Source organism: Cervus elaphus, chromosome 20 (assembly GCF_910594005.1).
Source record: "Cervus elaphus chromosome 20, mCerEla1.1, whole genome shotgun sequence".
NCBI lineage: Eukaryota > Metazoa > Chordata > Mammalia > Artiodactyla > Cervidae > Cervus > Cervus elaphus.
The window spans coordinates 58349295-58366929 of record NC_057834.1 but is presented as its reverse complement, the minus strand read 5'-3'; the positions used below and the strand labels follow the sequence as shown (position 1 = coordinate 58366929).

At 39.7% G+C, this 17635-nt stretch overlaps 1 protein-coding gene across 1 annotated transcript in view; it reads right to left on the bottom strand.

Annotated features, from left to right (window-relative positions):
* The window catches only part of AKNAD1 (AKNA domain containing 1), a 43267-nt gene that overhangs the window by 11839 nt on the left and 13793 nt on the right, over positions 1-17635 (bottom strand). The window contains exons 6-10 of the mRNA XM_043876331.1: positions 9945-10101; positions 5249-5469; positions 4708-4821; positions 3258-3384; positions 1958-2142 (exon numbers count right to left, since the gene is read on the bottom strand). Of these exons, the coding sequence (XP_043732266.1) occupies positions 1958-2142; positions 3258-3384; positions 4708-4821; positions 5249-5469; positions 9945-10101 (804 nt within the window). The remainder of the gene's footprint in view (positions 1-1957; positions 2143-3257; positions 3385-4707; positions 4822-5248; positions 5470-9944; positions 10102-17635) is intronic.

Below are 17635 nucleotides of genomic sequence, written 5' to 3'. Positions count from 1 at the left end.
CTAAATAAAGAATACATCCCATCTGAGAGAACTCTAATCTTCTAAAAGAGTAAAGAGTCTATACAGTCTTCTGTTCAATTAGTTCCTCAAGGATGATGTAGTTTACCAAGATTTCAAATGATAAATCATGCGTATCACCAGCAGTAGATTTACTGTTAGATCTGAATTTACACTTGGTTGTGTTTTACCTTCTAACTTGTTTGTTATAAAAGAGAAAATGTAGCCTGGAACACTGGTCCCTGTATTGGTACTTAAGTGGTTCTGTGAGGTCTAGACTATAAATTTGGTAGAGAAATATCTAGTACTTTGAATGCTTAATCAGAATGTTTTTTAAATGTCAGACTATTTTTTATTATATTTGTTTTTCTTATTGTTGTTTAGTTGCTAAGTCATGTCCGACTCTGTGACCCCACGGACTGTAGTCCACCAGCCTCCTCTATCCATGGGATTTCCCAGGCAAGAATACTGGAGTGGGTTGCCACTTCCTTCTCCAGGGGATTTTCCCAGTCCAGGAATCAAACCTGCATCTCCTGCATTGGCAGGTGGATTCTTTACCACTGAGCCACCAGGAAAGCCCTTTAATATAGTTACTAAAACCTAAAAAAAAAAAAAAAAAAAAAATCCTCAAAACCTAGATTTTAATTCAATAAATAAAAATAGTGAGCCTGGGTTGACTGAGAGGGTTGGCATTATTCATGGCACTTCTATCCGAGAGTCAAAGCTGATGGTTTATTAGAGTGATGGTCCACACCAGATGACACATGGCGATTTTTAGGGGGTGGAAACTCAATAGAACCTTGATGACAAGTACCTATTCCCATGCTGGAATGCTTTCTAACAGGAAGCTGCAGTCTTTCAGACCTTGTCATCTGCCTTTATTAGCGTACATTACATACACATAATTGTGTTGGCCAAACTGCCTCTCCCTCCTTGACTTTCAGCCTTTCTAAGGTCAATTAGCCAAGCTTTGGCCTCAGTCCACCGCACCTTGGGAGCTTGGAGGAGGCACGTCTGGCTGATTGATAGGACCTTCAAATAAATGATTCTGAATCCATGTGGACTAACAGTTGACCTAAGAGTGTTTCAAACCCACAAAGGGTTTGTCCCTAGGATTTCACATCTACACTTTTTTTTACCCAGTTTACAGCTTGTCACCTCTGGATGATTTCTTGCTGAGGGATGGGGGAGAAGTAAACCCTGAGAGGTGGGATTAGGCTTATTTCTGGTGGGATTGGGGGACAGAGGTGAAACACAATAGGGAAGATTTTTCACTCATTGTGAGGGGAGAGTAGTGAGGCTGGGAGCTGGTATACAGTTGTGTATAATAATCTCCCAGGTGGGCAAGGTTCAAAGGGAGCCTTCAGGCCAAACCACGCTCCACATGCTGTAGTTGTGATTCTTAACCAAGGGGTCTATCAGAGTCAGGGGAAATTTAAAAGAAATATTCCCACAAGGGCTCCACCCGGGGAAGGCTAATACAGTAGGTCGGGGGCTGAGGCATGTGCATTATTTTCAAGTCCCCTGGTAAGGTTGAGGGCTTCCCAGGTGATGAAGTGGTAAAGAATCCACCTGCCAATGCAAGAGATGAGGGTTCGATCCCTGGATTGGGAAGATCCCCAGGAGAAGGAAATGGCTACCCACTCCAGTATTCTTGCCTGGAGAATCCCATGGACAGAGGAGCCTGGCGGGCTACAGCCCATGGGGTCACAAAGAATCGGCCACGACTGATGCATCTGAGCGCGCCGGTAAGACTGAAGTTCTCCCCAGGTGAGGGCCACTGCTAAAGGATTTGTCAGTTGAGAGAGGGCGGTCTCTGTGTTCAGCCCTGAGGTCTGTGATTCTGTACCTTGGCTGGTGGCTGCTGGTCGTTCCGCGAGTGATGCCCACCCTCACTGGAGTTATTATCCCAGGACAGGCTCCCACCCACCCTGGGAATTTAGCAGCGGGGAACCCTCACCACGGAAGTAGGCGGAGGCAGAAGGCACAGCTTGCACTGGTCGTCTCTGCACGGTCCTGCCTCCCCGAGGCGGTGCTGGGCTTCTCCTGCACCAGAAAACACACACAGATGTGGATACGACCAAGGATTTGACTCACCCCTCGGCTGCCTGGGCGGAGCCCAGCACGCGTGCGGACTCCGCCAGACTCACCATCTCAGGACGCCTCGGCTCCGCTTTCTGGCTTGGGCGGGGGTTGGGGGGTGCGGTTTCTGTGCTGTAATGGCCTAGGGCTTACAGAAAGGAAGATTCCACCCCGCCTTGACTTCCTTCTCCAGACATTTAAAAGTCTAGTTTACAGATGACAGAACACTCCCCCGCCCCCACCCCGCCTTTTTCTCGTTCCTTTAGTTTCGAATTACCCCAAGCTCCACTAGAGGATGAAGAGACTGAGGATGGTTTTTAAATCCTTCAGTCTAATCACTGTTCAGCAGAGTCTAAAAGCCTTTCCAAAGCACTGTATTCAACTGTGAATTAAAACAAGGTTTACAGACTGTCTAGAGGCCTAAGTTATTGTTTATATGTCCCTGTTTAACACACACCCAAAAGTCACCCTATGGAACTGAAAGGGCTGACACCACCCTTGCTATGGTTTTACCCTTTGTGTAAACAAAAAAATAAACACTTTTCTCACCATTATAAACAATGGTGAGAAAGAAGCATCATTGTACAGATAGCTTTTTCCATATTTTGAATTACTTCCTTAGGAAGTGTCTGGGTCAAAGGTTGCGAACGTGTTTGTGTGATGATACATGTGGCCTGATTGCTTTCCACCAAAGCTGCACAAACTGCATGCTGCCAACAACATGCGCAGCTTGCTTGGCCACACCTTCCTCTGCATCAGGAATTATCTCTTGAAAATGTTCTTGTTAATTTAAAAAGTAGGGGTGGCTCCTTGTGTTATTAACATTTTATCTGTTGTTAAAGGAGATAAATGTTTCCCCATACGTTTATTTATTGGTTGTATTCCCTACTTGTGACTTTTAGTTATTTTTTTATCCATCAATTTTTTGGAGGGTTTCAGTGTTTTCTTATTAGTAAAAAATATGTGTTGATCGTTCCGTGTGCCAGGTGCCTCTCAAATCATCTCCTTTATCCCTCCCCACCATCCTGGCAGGTTGTCCCCATTTTAGTGGTGAATAATCTGAGACTCAGAGAGTTTAAGCTGCTTGTCAGGGTCACACAGAGTGAGTGACCTAGCTGGCATCTGAGTCCTTCCCATATACTTGTGTCATTAACCACACATCTATGGCTCATTTGTACCTGTGTCAGAGCAACTTTGTATGATAAAGATCTCAATAGTGAGCACTGTTTGCTCTGAGTGTTTTCTAGGTTGTCCGCCTTAAAAACATTGACTGTGGTTTTGCAAACATTAGTTGAAATGTTGATACTGTCAAAGAGGTGGTAGAAATAGCCAAGAAACATATAAAAATGGGTAAATTTTACAAACAGTCAAAGAAATACAGATTAGCACAATATCAGTTTTCACTTAGCACTTTAGCGAAGGTTGGAAAGAAAAAACAGATGCTCTGGTTTGGCTCAGGCTGAAGGCACCTTCATTCTCAAGCACTGCCATGGCCACCACCTTGCTAAAGGCCAGTTTATCAAATTTTCACTGTATACCCTTTGAATCATCATCTGCAATCCTCGATTTTTATCCAAAGGAACTAGTCAACTAGGGCCAAATGTTTCCATGTTAAATGATTTTACTGAAGCAGTGTTTATCCTATCAAAGAACTGGAAACAATTGAATGTCCATCAATAAGAGATTGGTTTAATAAGTCGGGGTCTACCCATACAATGAAATACAATGCAGTGCTTAAAAATGCAGCTGTAGGTTTATTCAATAGCAGTAGAGAGGCCCCCAATATAATGTTAAATGAAAAAAAGTGTATTCTAAAACAATACATGTATGACCCCACTTTTGCAAAAAGCATGTGTATCAGAGAAAAAAGACCAGACAGATATATGCTAAAACATTGGCAATAGTTTTTCTCCCAGTGAAATGTTCCTTTTTATACTTTTCTCTGTTTTCTGATTTTTTTTTACTATAAACGCATATAGTTATAATTTTAAAAATAATGAGGCTTTTTTTTTTTTAACTTCACTTTCCCTCTGTGTTTTCTTTTATCACTCGTGGGCCTACAGGGGGTACCCCTGCACTTCACATTTCCCTGGTAACTCAGACAGTAAAGAGTCTGTCTGCAATGCAGGAGACCTGGATTCCATACTGGGTTGGGAAGATCTCCTGGAGGAGAGCATGGCAACCCACTCCAATATTCTTGCCTGGAGAATCCCATGGACAGAGGAGCCTGGTGGGCTACAGTCCATGGAGTCTCAAAGAGTCGGACACAACTGAGCGACTAACACTTTCACTTTCACTATATTAGAAGAATGTAGAGGGGTGCCCTCCACCTGAGTTGGGACACCTGGGATCCAGTGTCCCCCGTCATTTGTGCTGGACAAATCTCTTCACCTTTGTAAGCTTTCAACTTTTTTCTCCAAGAAGTCTTTGCAAACAGCAAAGCTCTGAACCAGCAGCATTATTGCCTACAGCTTATTATAACTTTGTCATTATTATTTTAGGCCCAGGGGTTTTTAATCCCAGTATTTCCAATTCCTTTATAATGGAATTATCTCAAAGTGTGTTCCCCAAACCAACAGCACTGGCATCAGCTGGGAGCTTGTTAGAAATGCAGAATTGCAGGCTTACCCCAGATCTACTGAATCAAAGCCAGCGTTGCAGTAAAACCCACAGGTGAGTCCTCGACACGCTGCAGTTGGAGACAACCTCTGATCTAGAACAGGCGCCTCGGGAAGGTTTCTCCTGCATGCGCAGAGTGTTAGCCATGTGGGCACCTCTCACCAGCACTAACATCCAGGGCACCCATTAGAAGGAGAGCTAAGTGATCTTAATTATGCTAATTTCAGAGTCACAGGCAGCCATACTGGGTGGGTAAAAATGCCAAGGCAATGAGCTGAACGGAGCCAAGATGGGGCTCCTAGACGCTACCCTGGAGCAGAAGACAACCTCATGGCCATTTGCTCTGGTTAGTATGGTTTTTTTGTTTTTTGACAAAGCAGTTTGAATTGTAGAGTCAGTTCTTGAGCCCCACTTTGGGGGATTTTTCGGCTTTTGTTTAGTCTGGTGAAGTCACTGAGAATTTAATTTCAGTACTCCGGGAATGCTGGGAAGGAGTAGCCTGAGGTAAAGTGTGGTGGGGACGTCACGTGACCACTCGCCTTTTTCTCACCCTCCCTCCCCCAGACGCCTTTGTGCAAAGGGTTTCCCGCCAACCTGGGCAGCCAGGCTCCCGTGGAACCCACCGTCCACTTCTCCCTCTTGAACCCTCAGGAGGAGCCCATCGCTGCACTCTTTGCTAGGGCTGTGGGGCCAGCTCCTCAGAAGAGGGGGCCTCCTGTGGCCATGTGGGGGGGCGTCCTGTCCCCTCTCACGCACACGGGCCTGAGAGCCCTGCAGAACGGCTGGAGTCTTCCTTGAGTAACTGCAGAGCTGCAAGAGGACTTGCCCTTAGGGCTGCAGTCCCATAGGAATGGACTCAAATCAGTTCTGTGTCCTTAAGGCATTGTCGCCTCCTGCCTGGAGTCCCTGTCCTCAGACTCCTCACCTAGCTGCCTCCTTCTCATCCCCCAGTACTCAATTCACATCTCACCTCTGACCCTAACCTCCCCCAGTGAGTTACTTTTGGTCATATCCCATCATGACCAAGGTAGCTACACGCAGGTAATGCAGTTACTATGAGCCAGGTCCTGTTTTAAGTACATATATTAACTCACTTAAATATCCTCATTATATCATTAAAATTTCTAAGAAGCTGCCAGGTGAAGCCAATGCTGCTAATCTTGGGACCAACCTTGAGATATTTCATTATAAACACACTAGAAATACTGGGATAAAAAACCCCTGGATCTAAAATGATAATAAAATTATAGCAAACATAATAGTTCTTATGGTTCATACCTTTACAGTTTGCAAAGTCTTTTTGCTGAAAAGGAGTTGGAAGCTTAGGCAGGTATTATTAGCCTCATTTTACACAGAAGGAAACAGGCTCAGAGAGGTTACACAACTTTCTTAAAGTCACAAAGCTGATCAGTGACAGAGCCTGGATTTGAACCCAGACAGTCTGACTTCAGAGTCATAAAAATGCATTATTACTGGCACCTGCATAACAGTTTTAACATTCTGTAGTTCCACATTAATTTTATCTGTTCATTGTATGTTGTCCCTCACAGAAATGTAAGTATCTTGACAATAGGTGATTTGTCTGTATTATTTATATTGTATCCCCAATACTTAGAAAAGTGCCTAACATTTAGCAATAAATATTTGCTGAATGAATGGGTAATACTAGCACTAGACTCTCTCTTCAGGGCTATTTATCCCAAAGTTATAGAGTCCTCATCATCTTGCAACAGTTGCTGTAAACTTGGGACCAGTTAATAGCAAACCCAGACCTCATGGAGTGCTGACCAGGAGGCTGGGCTGCCTCACTAGGATTGTTGACACCACGCTGAAGCTAACTTTGGCTCAGGACAAGAGAGAGAACCAGCTGTGAACCTTAGAGATCATTTGTTAAATCCACCCTGGCTCAGAGTTTAGTACTGAGTATTCAATCCATATTGGGCATTCAATTGGATGTTTGGGCTGCAAAGATGGGTACAAAGGTGCAAGACAAATGAGACACAGTTGTATGGGGACACAGAGGCTGGGGCAAAGAATTCTGCCTTGGGGCAGGTGGCTGTGCATCAGGGTCGGGTCATATAAATGGCCTAACTCTGAAGATGAAGCTGGAATGAATGGGATTTTTCCAGGTGGGTAAGTGTTCTGAGGAGGCAAACCTAACTTGTTTGGAAGGGCTAACATTTGTATAATCTTCGACATCCTGTCTGGAATGCAAAAGTAGGAAGTCAAGAGATACCTGGAGTAACAGGCAAATTTGGCCTTGGAGTACAAAATGAAGCAGGGCAAAGGCTAACAGAGTTTTGCCAAGAGAATGCACTGGCCAGAGCAAACACCCTCTTCCAACAGCACAAGAGAAGACTCTACACATGGACATCACCAGATGGTCAATACCAAAATCAGATTGATTATATTCTTTGCAGCCAAAGATGGAGAAGCTCTATACAGTCAGCACAAACAAGACCAGGAGTTGACTATGGCTCAGATCATGAACTCTGTATTGCAAAATTCAGACTTCAATTGAAGAAAGTAGGGAAAACCACTAGACCATTCAGGTATGGCCTAAATCAAATCCCTTATGATTACGTGTAAGGGATTTGACAAACAGATTCAAGGTGGAAGTGACAAACAGATTCAAGGGATTAGATCTGATAGACAGAGTGCCTGAAGAACTATGGATGGAGGTTTGTGACATTGTACAGGAGGAAGTGATCAAGACCATCCCCAAGAAAAAGAAATGCAAAAAGGCAAAATGGTTGTCTGAGGAGGCCTTACAAATAGCTGTGAAAAGAAAAGAAGCTAAATGCAAAGAAGGAAAGGAAAGATATACCCATTTGAATGCAGAGTTCTAAAGAATAGCAAGGAGAGATAAGAAAACACTTTCTAAGTGAACAATGCAAAGAAACAGGAAAACAATAGGATGGGAAACACTAGAGATCTATTCAAGGAAATTAGAGCTACCAAGTGAACATTTCATGCAAAGATGGGCACAATAAAGGACAGAAATGGTATGGGCCTAACAGAAGCAGAAGATATTAAGAAGAGGTGGCAAGAATATACAGAAGAACTATACAAAAGAGATCTTAATGGCCCAGATAACAACAATGGGGTGATCACTCACCTAGAACCAGTCATCCTGGAGTGTAAAGTCAAGTGGACCTTAGGAAGGATCTCTACGAACAAAGCTACTGGAGGTGATGGAATTCCAGATGCTGATGATGATGCTGTGAAAGTGTTGCACTCAATATGCCAGCAAATTTGGAAAACTTGGCACTGACCACAGGACTGGAAAAGGTCAGTTTTCATTCCAATCCCAAAGAAAGGCAATGCCAAAGAATGTTCAAACTACTGCACAATTGTGCTTATTTCACATGCTAGCAAATTAATGCTCAAAATTCTCCAAGCCAAGCTGCAACAGTATGTGAACCGTGAACTTCCAGATGTTCAAACTGGTTTTAGAAAAGGCAGAGGAACCAGAGACCAAACTGCCAACATCTGATGGATCATCGAAAAAGCAAGAGAGTTCCAGAAAAACATCTACTTCTGCTTTATTGACTATACCAAAGCCTTTGACTGTGTGAATCACAACAAACTGTGGAAAATTCTGAAAAAGATGAGAATACCAGACCACCTGACCTCCCTCCTGAGAATTCTGTATGCAGGTCAGGAAGCAACAGTTAGAACTGGACATGGAACAACAGACTGGTTCCAAATCGGGAAAGGAGGACGTCAAGGCTGTATATTGTCACCCTGCTTATTTAACTTCTATGCAGAATACATCATGTGAAATGCCGGGCTGGATGAAACACAAGCTGGAATCGAGATTGCAGGGAGAAATATCAATAACCTCAAACATGCAGATGACATCACCCTTATGGCAGAAAGCGAAGAAAAACTGAAGAGCCTCTTGATTGAAGATGAAAGAGGAGAGTGAAAAAGTTGGCTTAAGCTCAACATTTAGAAAACTAAGATCATGGCATCTGGTCCCATCACTTCATGGCAAATAGATGGGGAAACACTGTAGGGAGAGACTTTACTTTTTTGGGCTCCAAAATCACTGCAGATGGTGATTGCAGCCATGAAATTAAAAGACGCTTGCTCCTTGGAAGAAAGGCCATGGCCAACCTAGACAACATATTAAAAAGCAGAGACATTACTTTACCAACAAAGGTCTGTCTAGTCAAAGCTATGGTTTTTCCAGTAGTCATGTGTGGATGTGAGAGTTGGACTATAAAGAAAGCTGAGCATAGAAGAATTGATGCTTTTGAACTGTGGTGTGGGAGAAGACTCTTGAGAGTCTCTTGGACTGCAAGGAGATCCAACCAGTCCATCCTAAAGGAAATCAGTCCTGAATATTCATTGGAAGGACTGATGTTGAAGCTGAAACTCCAGTACTTCAGCCACCTGTTGCAAAGAACTGACTCATTTGAAAAAACGTTGATTCTGGGAAAGATTGAGGGCAGGAGGAGAAGGGGACAGCAGAGGATGAGATGGTTGGATGGCATCACCGACTTGATGGACATGAGTTTGAGCAAGCTCTGGGGGTTGGTGATGGACAGGGAAGCCTGGTATGCTACAATCCATAGGGTCGCAGAGTCAGACATGACTGAGTAACTAAACTGAACTGAACTGAACTGAACAACATCCTGTCCTCAACTCTGACTAAAATCTATCCAAGTTTGAATAACATCCACAATCATTCAGATGATTCCATTTGTTGGAATTTTAATTTAGTCTGAAAGTGTCTGATAGTTGAGGTTACAAATAGAATGGAGAGACAGTGGTGATCAATTTGAATTCGTGATCTTGCAAACATAGACAATCCAAAAGAATTTAACTTGAGCGAAAGAAAATGTAGAAGTGGACTCATGGGAAATAGTTCTTTCAGTGAGTGTGCTATTATGTAACAGGGAGAGTCCAAAACTATTAAGAAGAAAAATGATTTCTTCCAGGCACACACCATCTACAAAAATGTTATTCATCCAGAAGAAGTAGTTCTTCAGCAGTTCATCTGTTTAAGCTGCATTGTTACATCCTAAACCAATAAGAAATTTCAAAAACCAACACTTGAAATAGCTTCTAATTTTTAAAATCTGGTTCTACTTTAAATAATGATTCATAGGCCTTTGGAAAGTTAAATTTTCATGAAATGTTAAGATAGAATTCAGTGATTCCATGAATTAGGATTCTATAAATACATAAAAACCATTTTTCCTGGCATGAAATTAAGCTGTAGGTTGCTGTATTACCTCATTTGAGGGTGGAGAGGATGTGAATGACAAGTCATCCAGGTTGATTGGAGAATTCACGAGAAGAGAGACAGCTGAAGTACATTTGCTTTTATTAATTTTCTCTTTAAAATCTTTAAGTAGCATCTCCAACTTGAAGATTTCACCTTCTACTTTCCTAGGTAAATATAAACAAACAGGCATCTTACTGGGTATGCAATCCATATTCTTACTAGTAACAACAGTTCTTGAATATAGCATTGATTTACATTTTTAACGTGGTCTGTCTTCAGATAGGAAGGATGATGAACACGCGCCCTGACAGACATCCTGTTTATAGTTTCACGTCAAAGGCCTGGACTCTCGTTCTCTTTATTTTCTTCTAGTTTTATTGAGATATAATTGACATATAGGACTGGATAAATTTAAGGTGTACAGCATAAAGATTTGACTTTCATCATGAAATAATTATCACGAGTTTAGTGAACATCCATCATCTCGTATAGACATAATATTAAAGAAATAAGAAAAAATATTTTGTGTGTGTGATGAGAACTCTTAGGACTTACTCTCGACTTTCATATATAACATACTGAAGTGTGAATTATATTATGTTGTATATTTCTAATTCTTATTTTGTTGTTTATTAGCTGTGTATCCTTGGGCAAATTATTTAATCTTTCTGTGTCTCAACTATGAGATAATACCCTACTTATGTGGATCTGACAGAATGTGGTCCACTGGAGAAGGGAATGGCAAACCACTTCAGTATTCTTGCCTTGAGAATCCCATAAACAGTATGAAAAGGCAAAATGATAGGATACTGAAAGAGGAAATCCCCAGGTCAGTAGATGCCCAATATGCTACTGGAGATCAGCAGAGAAATAACTCCAGAAAGAATGATGAGATGGCTGGATGTCATCACCAACTCGATGGACATGAGTTTGAGTAAACTCCGGGAGTTGGTGATGGACAGGGAGGCCTGGTGTGCTATGATTCATGGGGTCACAAAGAGTCGGACAGGACTAAGTTACTGAACTGAACTGATGTGGATCTGATTATTTTGAGGTCCTTTACAGTTAGTTCTAGGAGCTATAATTCTAGGAAAATAATGATTTATATCACTTGAAAAAGAATAACTTGAAAAATCTGAATAATTTAATAAGTTCGATCCATAGGTATATGTACATATAGGTATATGTGTGTATATGTATAGTTTAGGGCTTCCCTGATGGCTCAGATGGTAAAGAATGCTTCCAAGGCAGGAGACTCCATATGTACATACATATATAAGTATATATATTTTGCCCCCAAAGAATTAATTTTCCCCAAATTCATTAAAATTATCAAATTTTATCTATTACCCCCCAAAAAAGTATCAATAAATTCCAAAACTTTAAAAATTATATCATAGCTGTCTCACTCAGTATGATCAAAAACAATGCAAAGGTGTTCTTTCTCACCACTCCTATTCAACACTGTACTGGAAGTCCTACCTAACGCATTAAGACAAGGAAAGGAAATAAAGAGTACACACACTGGAAAGGAAGAAATAAAATTGTCCATAGATGACATGATTGGGTAGAAAATTCGAGAGAATCAACCTAAAAACTTTGAAACTAGTAAGCAAATATAACAAAGTGCAGGGTGCAAGGTTAATATACAAAAGTCAGTCACTTTCAGGGTGCAAGGTTAATATACAAAAGTCAATCACTTTCCTAAATATCTGTGATGAACAAGTGGAATTAGAAATTAAAAACATAGCATCATTTGCATTAAGATCCAAAAAATTAAATGTGCATTGGCCAGAAAGTTCATTTGGGTTTTTCATATTATTTTACAGAAAAACCTGAAGGACCTTTTTGTCCAACTCAAAACTTAGGTATGAATCTAACAAAATGTGCACAAGATCATTATGGAGAAAACTACAATACTCTGGATGAAATCACAAAAGCAAATAAATGGAGAGATGTTACACGTTCATGGATTGAAAGACTTGACAGTATCAGGATGTCTCGTCTTCCCAACTTGATCTTACCAATCCTAGTAAAAAAAATTCTGACAACTTCTTTTGTGGCTATTGACAAACTTACTCTAAAGTTTATATGTAGAGACAAAAGACATGAAATAGTCAACACAATGCTGAAAGATAAGAACAAAGTTGGAGGACTGACAGGACTCAACCACAAGACTTACTATAAAGCTATAGAAATAGGCAATGTAGTATTGATGAAGCACAAGACAAATCGATGGAACAGAAAGCCCATAAATAGACCCACAGATAATTAGTCAACTGATATTTGGCAAACGAATAAAGTCAATAGAATTGAGCAAAGATAATCTTTTCAACAAATGGTGCTGGAACAATTGGGCATTCATTACTAAAAAATCAATCTTGATACAGACCTTATACTCTTCACAAAAATCAACTCAGAACAGATCATAGGCCAGGAATAGAAGGATCATGTTTAGGTATAGAATGAGTTAGGAAATTTTATTATTTTTTTTAATGTTCCAGGAGAGTTACCTAAAGTCTTTGTTGAACTAATCCATAATCCCACTTGGATTAGGTGTTTTGGGGAGATTTTTTGTTTCTAGAAACAAACTATATCTTTTCTGGTTTCCTCTTGCTTTTAGTCTTTTTTGATTTCCTACCTCTTTTTGACTAGATTTAAATAATTTGTATTTTCAAAGAGACTTGTCTATTTCATCCAGATTTTAAAATGTGTTGAGAGGAAGTTGTTCAATCCCAGTCAATCTAAAATTTTTCTTCTGGTATTTTTCCTTTCTCATTCTTAATGTCATTTATGCTTTCCACTCAAACTTTCCACTGGCTATTTTATAGATATTTTCAAAGGCACTATTTTATTTTATTGATCAAATTATTTTAAATTGTATTTATTGCTTCTTTTTATGAATCTCTTCCTTTTGGAAGTTTATTTTATTTTTATTTTTCTTCTTTCCTGGTTTAAGTACTTAGTTTATTGATTTTGAACTTCACCCCCCCATATTAAATACATTTTAAAACTGTTTTCTTCAAAGTATTGTTGGTTTTTTTAGCTACAATACATTGGTTTTCATATGTGCTTTTCTCATTTATTATTGACTAGTCCTAATACCAATTTTTATTTAATGCAATAATTATTTAGATGTGTTAATATTTTCCCATTTAATACTTTTTTTTAGAGCAGTTTTGGCTTCTCAACAAAATTGAGAGGAAGATACAGAGATTTCCCACATATTCTCTGCCTCTACACATGCATAGCCTTCACCATTATTGACATCCACTCAAGCGGGTACATGTGCTATAACTGATGAACCTATATTGACACATCATAATCACCCAAAGTCTATAGTTTTATGGGATTCACTCTTGGTGTTGTATATTCTATATGTTTGAACAAATGTATAATATGTATCCATCTTTATGATATCATGTAGAGTTTTTTCACTACCCTGAAAATCCTTTGTACTCCATTTATTCAAACTTCCACCTATCCCAACTGCCAGCAACCACTGATATTTTTATTGTTGCCATAGTCTTGCCTTTTCCAGAATTTCACATAATTGGAATCATGCAATATATAACCTTTTCAGATCAGCTTTTTTCCCAGTATTAAGCATTTAGGTTTTCTCCATGTCTTTGCTAACTTGATAGCTTATTTCCTTTTAGCACAAATGATGTCCCATTGTCAGAATATACCATAGTTATTAGTATAGTCCATCTGTTGAAGGACATCTTGGTTGCTTCCAATTCTGAATACAGCTGCTTGAAACATTTGTGTGCATGTTTTTGGACATAAGTTTTTATCTCCTTTGTGTAAGTACCAAGGAGTGTGATTGCTAGATCATATGGTAAGAGTATGTTTAGTTTTGAAAGAAACCACCAAATTGTCTTCCAAAGTGGCTACAGCATTTTGCATCCCCACCAGCAATAAAGGAGAGCTCCTATTGCACTACATGCTCACCAACATTTGGTGTTTTTAGCATTCCCGATTCGGGGCACTGTAATAGTGTGTGTAGTTGTAACTCATTGTTTTGATTTGCATTTCCCTGATGATATACAATATGGAACATCTTTTCATATGTGTTTTTGCCATCTTTTACGTATGCTTATTTCCCTTTCTCGTATTTTCTTCAGTGAGGTGTTAAGATCTTTAGCACTTTTTTATTGGGTTGTTTGTTTTCTTATTGTTGTAAGAGTTCTTTGTGTGTTTTGGATGACTATCTTTTATCAGAAGTGGCTTTTGCCAATATTTTCTCCCAGTCACTGTCTTGTCTTCTCATTCCTTTTACATAGTCTTTCACAGAGCACACCTTTTAAATTTTAATGAAGTCTAGCTTATCAATTATTTATTTTATAGGTGGTGCCTTTGATGTTGTATCTCAAAAATAATCACCATAACAAAGGTCATCCAGGTATTCACCTGTGTTATCTTTTAGGGGTTTTACGGTTTTGCCTCCCAAAAGGCCCCAAATCCAAGTGGGATTATATGAGAGTTCAACAAAGATGTTAAGTAATGCTTCTGGAACACAAAAAGAAAAGGGAAAATATCCCAACTCACTCTATAGATAAACATTAGAATATTTATTAATATATTTCATTATATGAATAGATTAAAGGAGATTAAATAGATTTCTAAACCCCAAAGATTAAACTTTTTCCTAAATTAAAAAAAAAATCTCATTTTAGTAATCCAGGACTAGAAGGAAACTTTCTTGATAAAGCTTGTCTCCTTGAACCTACAGCAATCCTCATACCCAGCACCCTTTGGAAGAATGCCCAATACCACTAGGAATATGAGAAGAATGATTGCTTTCACTAGTATTGTGATTATTCAGTACTGTTTGGAAAAAATAGCAAACGAAATAAAGAAATGTGATATAGAAAAGTTGGAGAGAAGGAAGGGTAAATAAATATTTAAAAAGAAAAGGGAAGATGAGGGGACCTATCATTTGCAGATGCTATGATTGTCATACCTAAAAACTAAGACAATCAGCTGAAAATCAGTGAAATACTAAGAGCAGAATTGCATCAGGTAGCACATAAGTTAAATTTACAATTTTCTTTATTTCCTGTATATGAATTATGGAAAACATCTATTAACAACATAGAGAAAAGTCTAAAGTAGCTAAGAACAAATTTAATAAAACATGTATAAAATCTACATGAAAAAAACTTGCTGGAGATGTTTTCATGGGACTAGGATGAGAATACTCATTGCAAAGATTTTAACTTTTCCTGAACTAATCTATAAATTCAGTGAAATCCTAAACAAAATTCAAATGGAATTTTATTAAAGAAAATTGGTTCCTAAAACTGTATTTCTCAATAAAAGTGACTATCAATGAAAAAATAAATTTGAGCTGATTATGAAGTTAATTAGTAAGAAGAATGAATAAGAATAGCTAAAGAAAGTTTAAAAAAGGAGAAACACTAAAAAATATACTTAACCTATAGTAATTTAGAACTATGTGGTTATTGCAGAAATAGAAACATAGATCACTGGGGAAAATAAAACCAGTCCCAAAATTGGGCTTCCCAGGTGGTGCTAGTGGTAAAGAAAAATCCCACCTGCCAATGCAGGAGACCTAAGAGACATGGGATCAACCCCTGGGTTGGGAAGATCCCCTGAAGGAGGGCAAGCCAACCCACTCCACTATTCTTGCCTGGAGAATCCCATGGACAGAGGGGCTTGGCGGGCTACAGTCCATAGAGTCGCATAGAGTCAGACAATCCTGAAATGACTGAGCACACTGCATACGTATGTGTATTAACACACATGGGGGTTTGTATATGATTAAAGTGGCTTTTCACTAGTTAGGAAAGGCGGCCCTGGTCAGTGAGTACTGGTACAAAGATCTAAGCTGGAAAGCCAGACTGGTAGATAAAATATAGGAAAATATGCTCTAGTCTGGCAGGAAGAAGAAAATTCAGCAGGCGGCAGGGGACGCTAAAGGTTTAAAGGAAGTGAAATGATGGAACAAACTCTCAAGGTAGCAGGAAGAGATGGGCTCAAGGACCAAGACTGTAGAGGTTGGAAGGTGAGTGAAGAAAGAGGAGGTGACAACATGCAGATCCAGAGGTAGAGAAAAGACATTTTTTGAAGGACTTTGTGATCTTTTCTGTAAAATAGAAGACAAGAGTATATGCAGATAGTATGAGAGAGAAAGAATTGATGGAGATATAACTCCATTTCTTGACTCCTTGGTTTCTGGTGATAGTGTGTGAAAGAATCAAATAACTATCAGATTACATTCTGACAAACAAGATGGATGAAATCCAAGTATTTTTGAAGTTACCTTTCAAAGAAAGAAGGTGCCAAGTTGGCTTAAAGCTCAACTAAGAAAACTAAGATCATGGCATCCGTCCCATCACTTCATGGCAAATAGGTGGGGAAACAGTGGAAACAGTGGCTGACTTTATTTTTTGGGCTCCAAAATCACTGCAGATGGTGACTGCAGCCATGAAATTAAAAGATGCTTACTCCTTGGAAGGAAAGTTATGATCAACCTAGACAGCATATTAAAAAGCAGAGACATTATTTTGCCAACAAAAATCTGTCTAGTCAAGGCTATGGTTTTTCCAGTAGTCATGTATAGATGTGAGTTGGACTATAAAGAAAGCTGAGCGCAGAAGAATTGATGCTTTTGAACTGTGGTGTTGGAGAAGACTCTTGAGAGGCCCTTGGATTGCAAGGAGATCCAACCAGTCCATCCTAAAGGAGATCAGTCCTGGGTGTTCATTGGAAGGACTGATGCTGAAGCTGACACTCCAATACTTTGGCCACCTGATGCGAAGAGCTGACTCATTTGAAAAGACCCTGATCCTGGGAAAGATTTAGGGCAGGAGGAGAAGGGGACAAGGATGAGATGGTTGGATGGCATCACCAACTCAATGGACATGGGTTTGGGTAAACTCCGGGAGTTGGTGATGAACAGGGAGGCCTGGCGTGCTGTGGTTCATGGGGTGGCAAAGAGTCAGACACGATTGAGCGACTGAGCTGAACTGAATAAGCACACAATAGCTGACTCAAGCAGTTTGTCCATTAATTTGCAGAATTCTTTCACTTACAGAAAGCCATTGACAATGGCCTTTGTAGCCCTCATATAGAAGGTTCTCAACATGGCAAGACCTTGAGGGTTGGACTAGGTTCTGCTTTTTGCCCATTTGAGAACAAGAGAAGCTGATCATGCTTGGCTTGCTCTGAGGGGAGTTTTGGGAGAGGCCAAGTCTTTTTCTTGCCCCAGTGTTGAAAGCTTTTCCTGTATATGGGATATAATTGCAGTTGAAACACTTTTGATTTATACCAGGGCCAGGCACAGTGTGGGTGTAACTAGGATATAAATAAGGCCTTGCATAGTTTTGGTCTTAATGTGCACAGAGAGGCCTGTCTTTAAAATGACTGCCAAAACAAGTGGGATTTCTTGGAAAATAAATATCCTCACTCTATTAGTTTTTAAACAAATAGTGAAAGCATGTGGAGATCTTTTTTTTCCAAGAGAAAAAAAGCTTTTGGGGGGAAAAAATCAATATTAAAACCACATCTTTGCTGCCTAATTACTCAGTATTGAAATAACCATTGACAGAGATGTCATTCATTTTGAAGAAGTAAGATTGTACTTTGGGAAAATTACCTCAGGACACTAGTGCCAAAATATAAACCATTAAAATATTTTGGCATCAAGAATGAATTCGTGTTAAAATACTA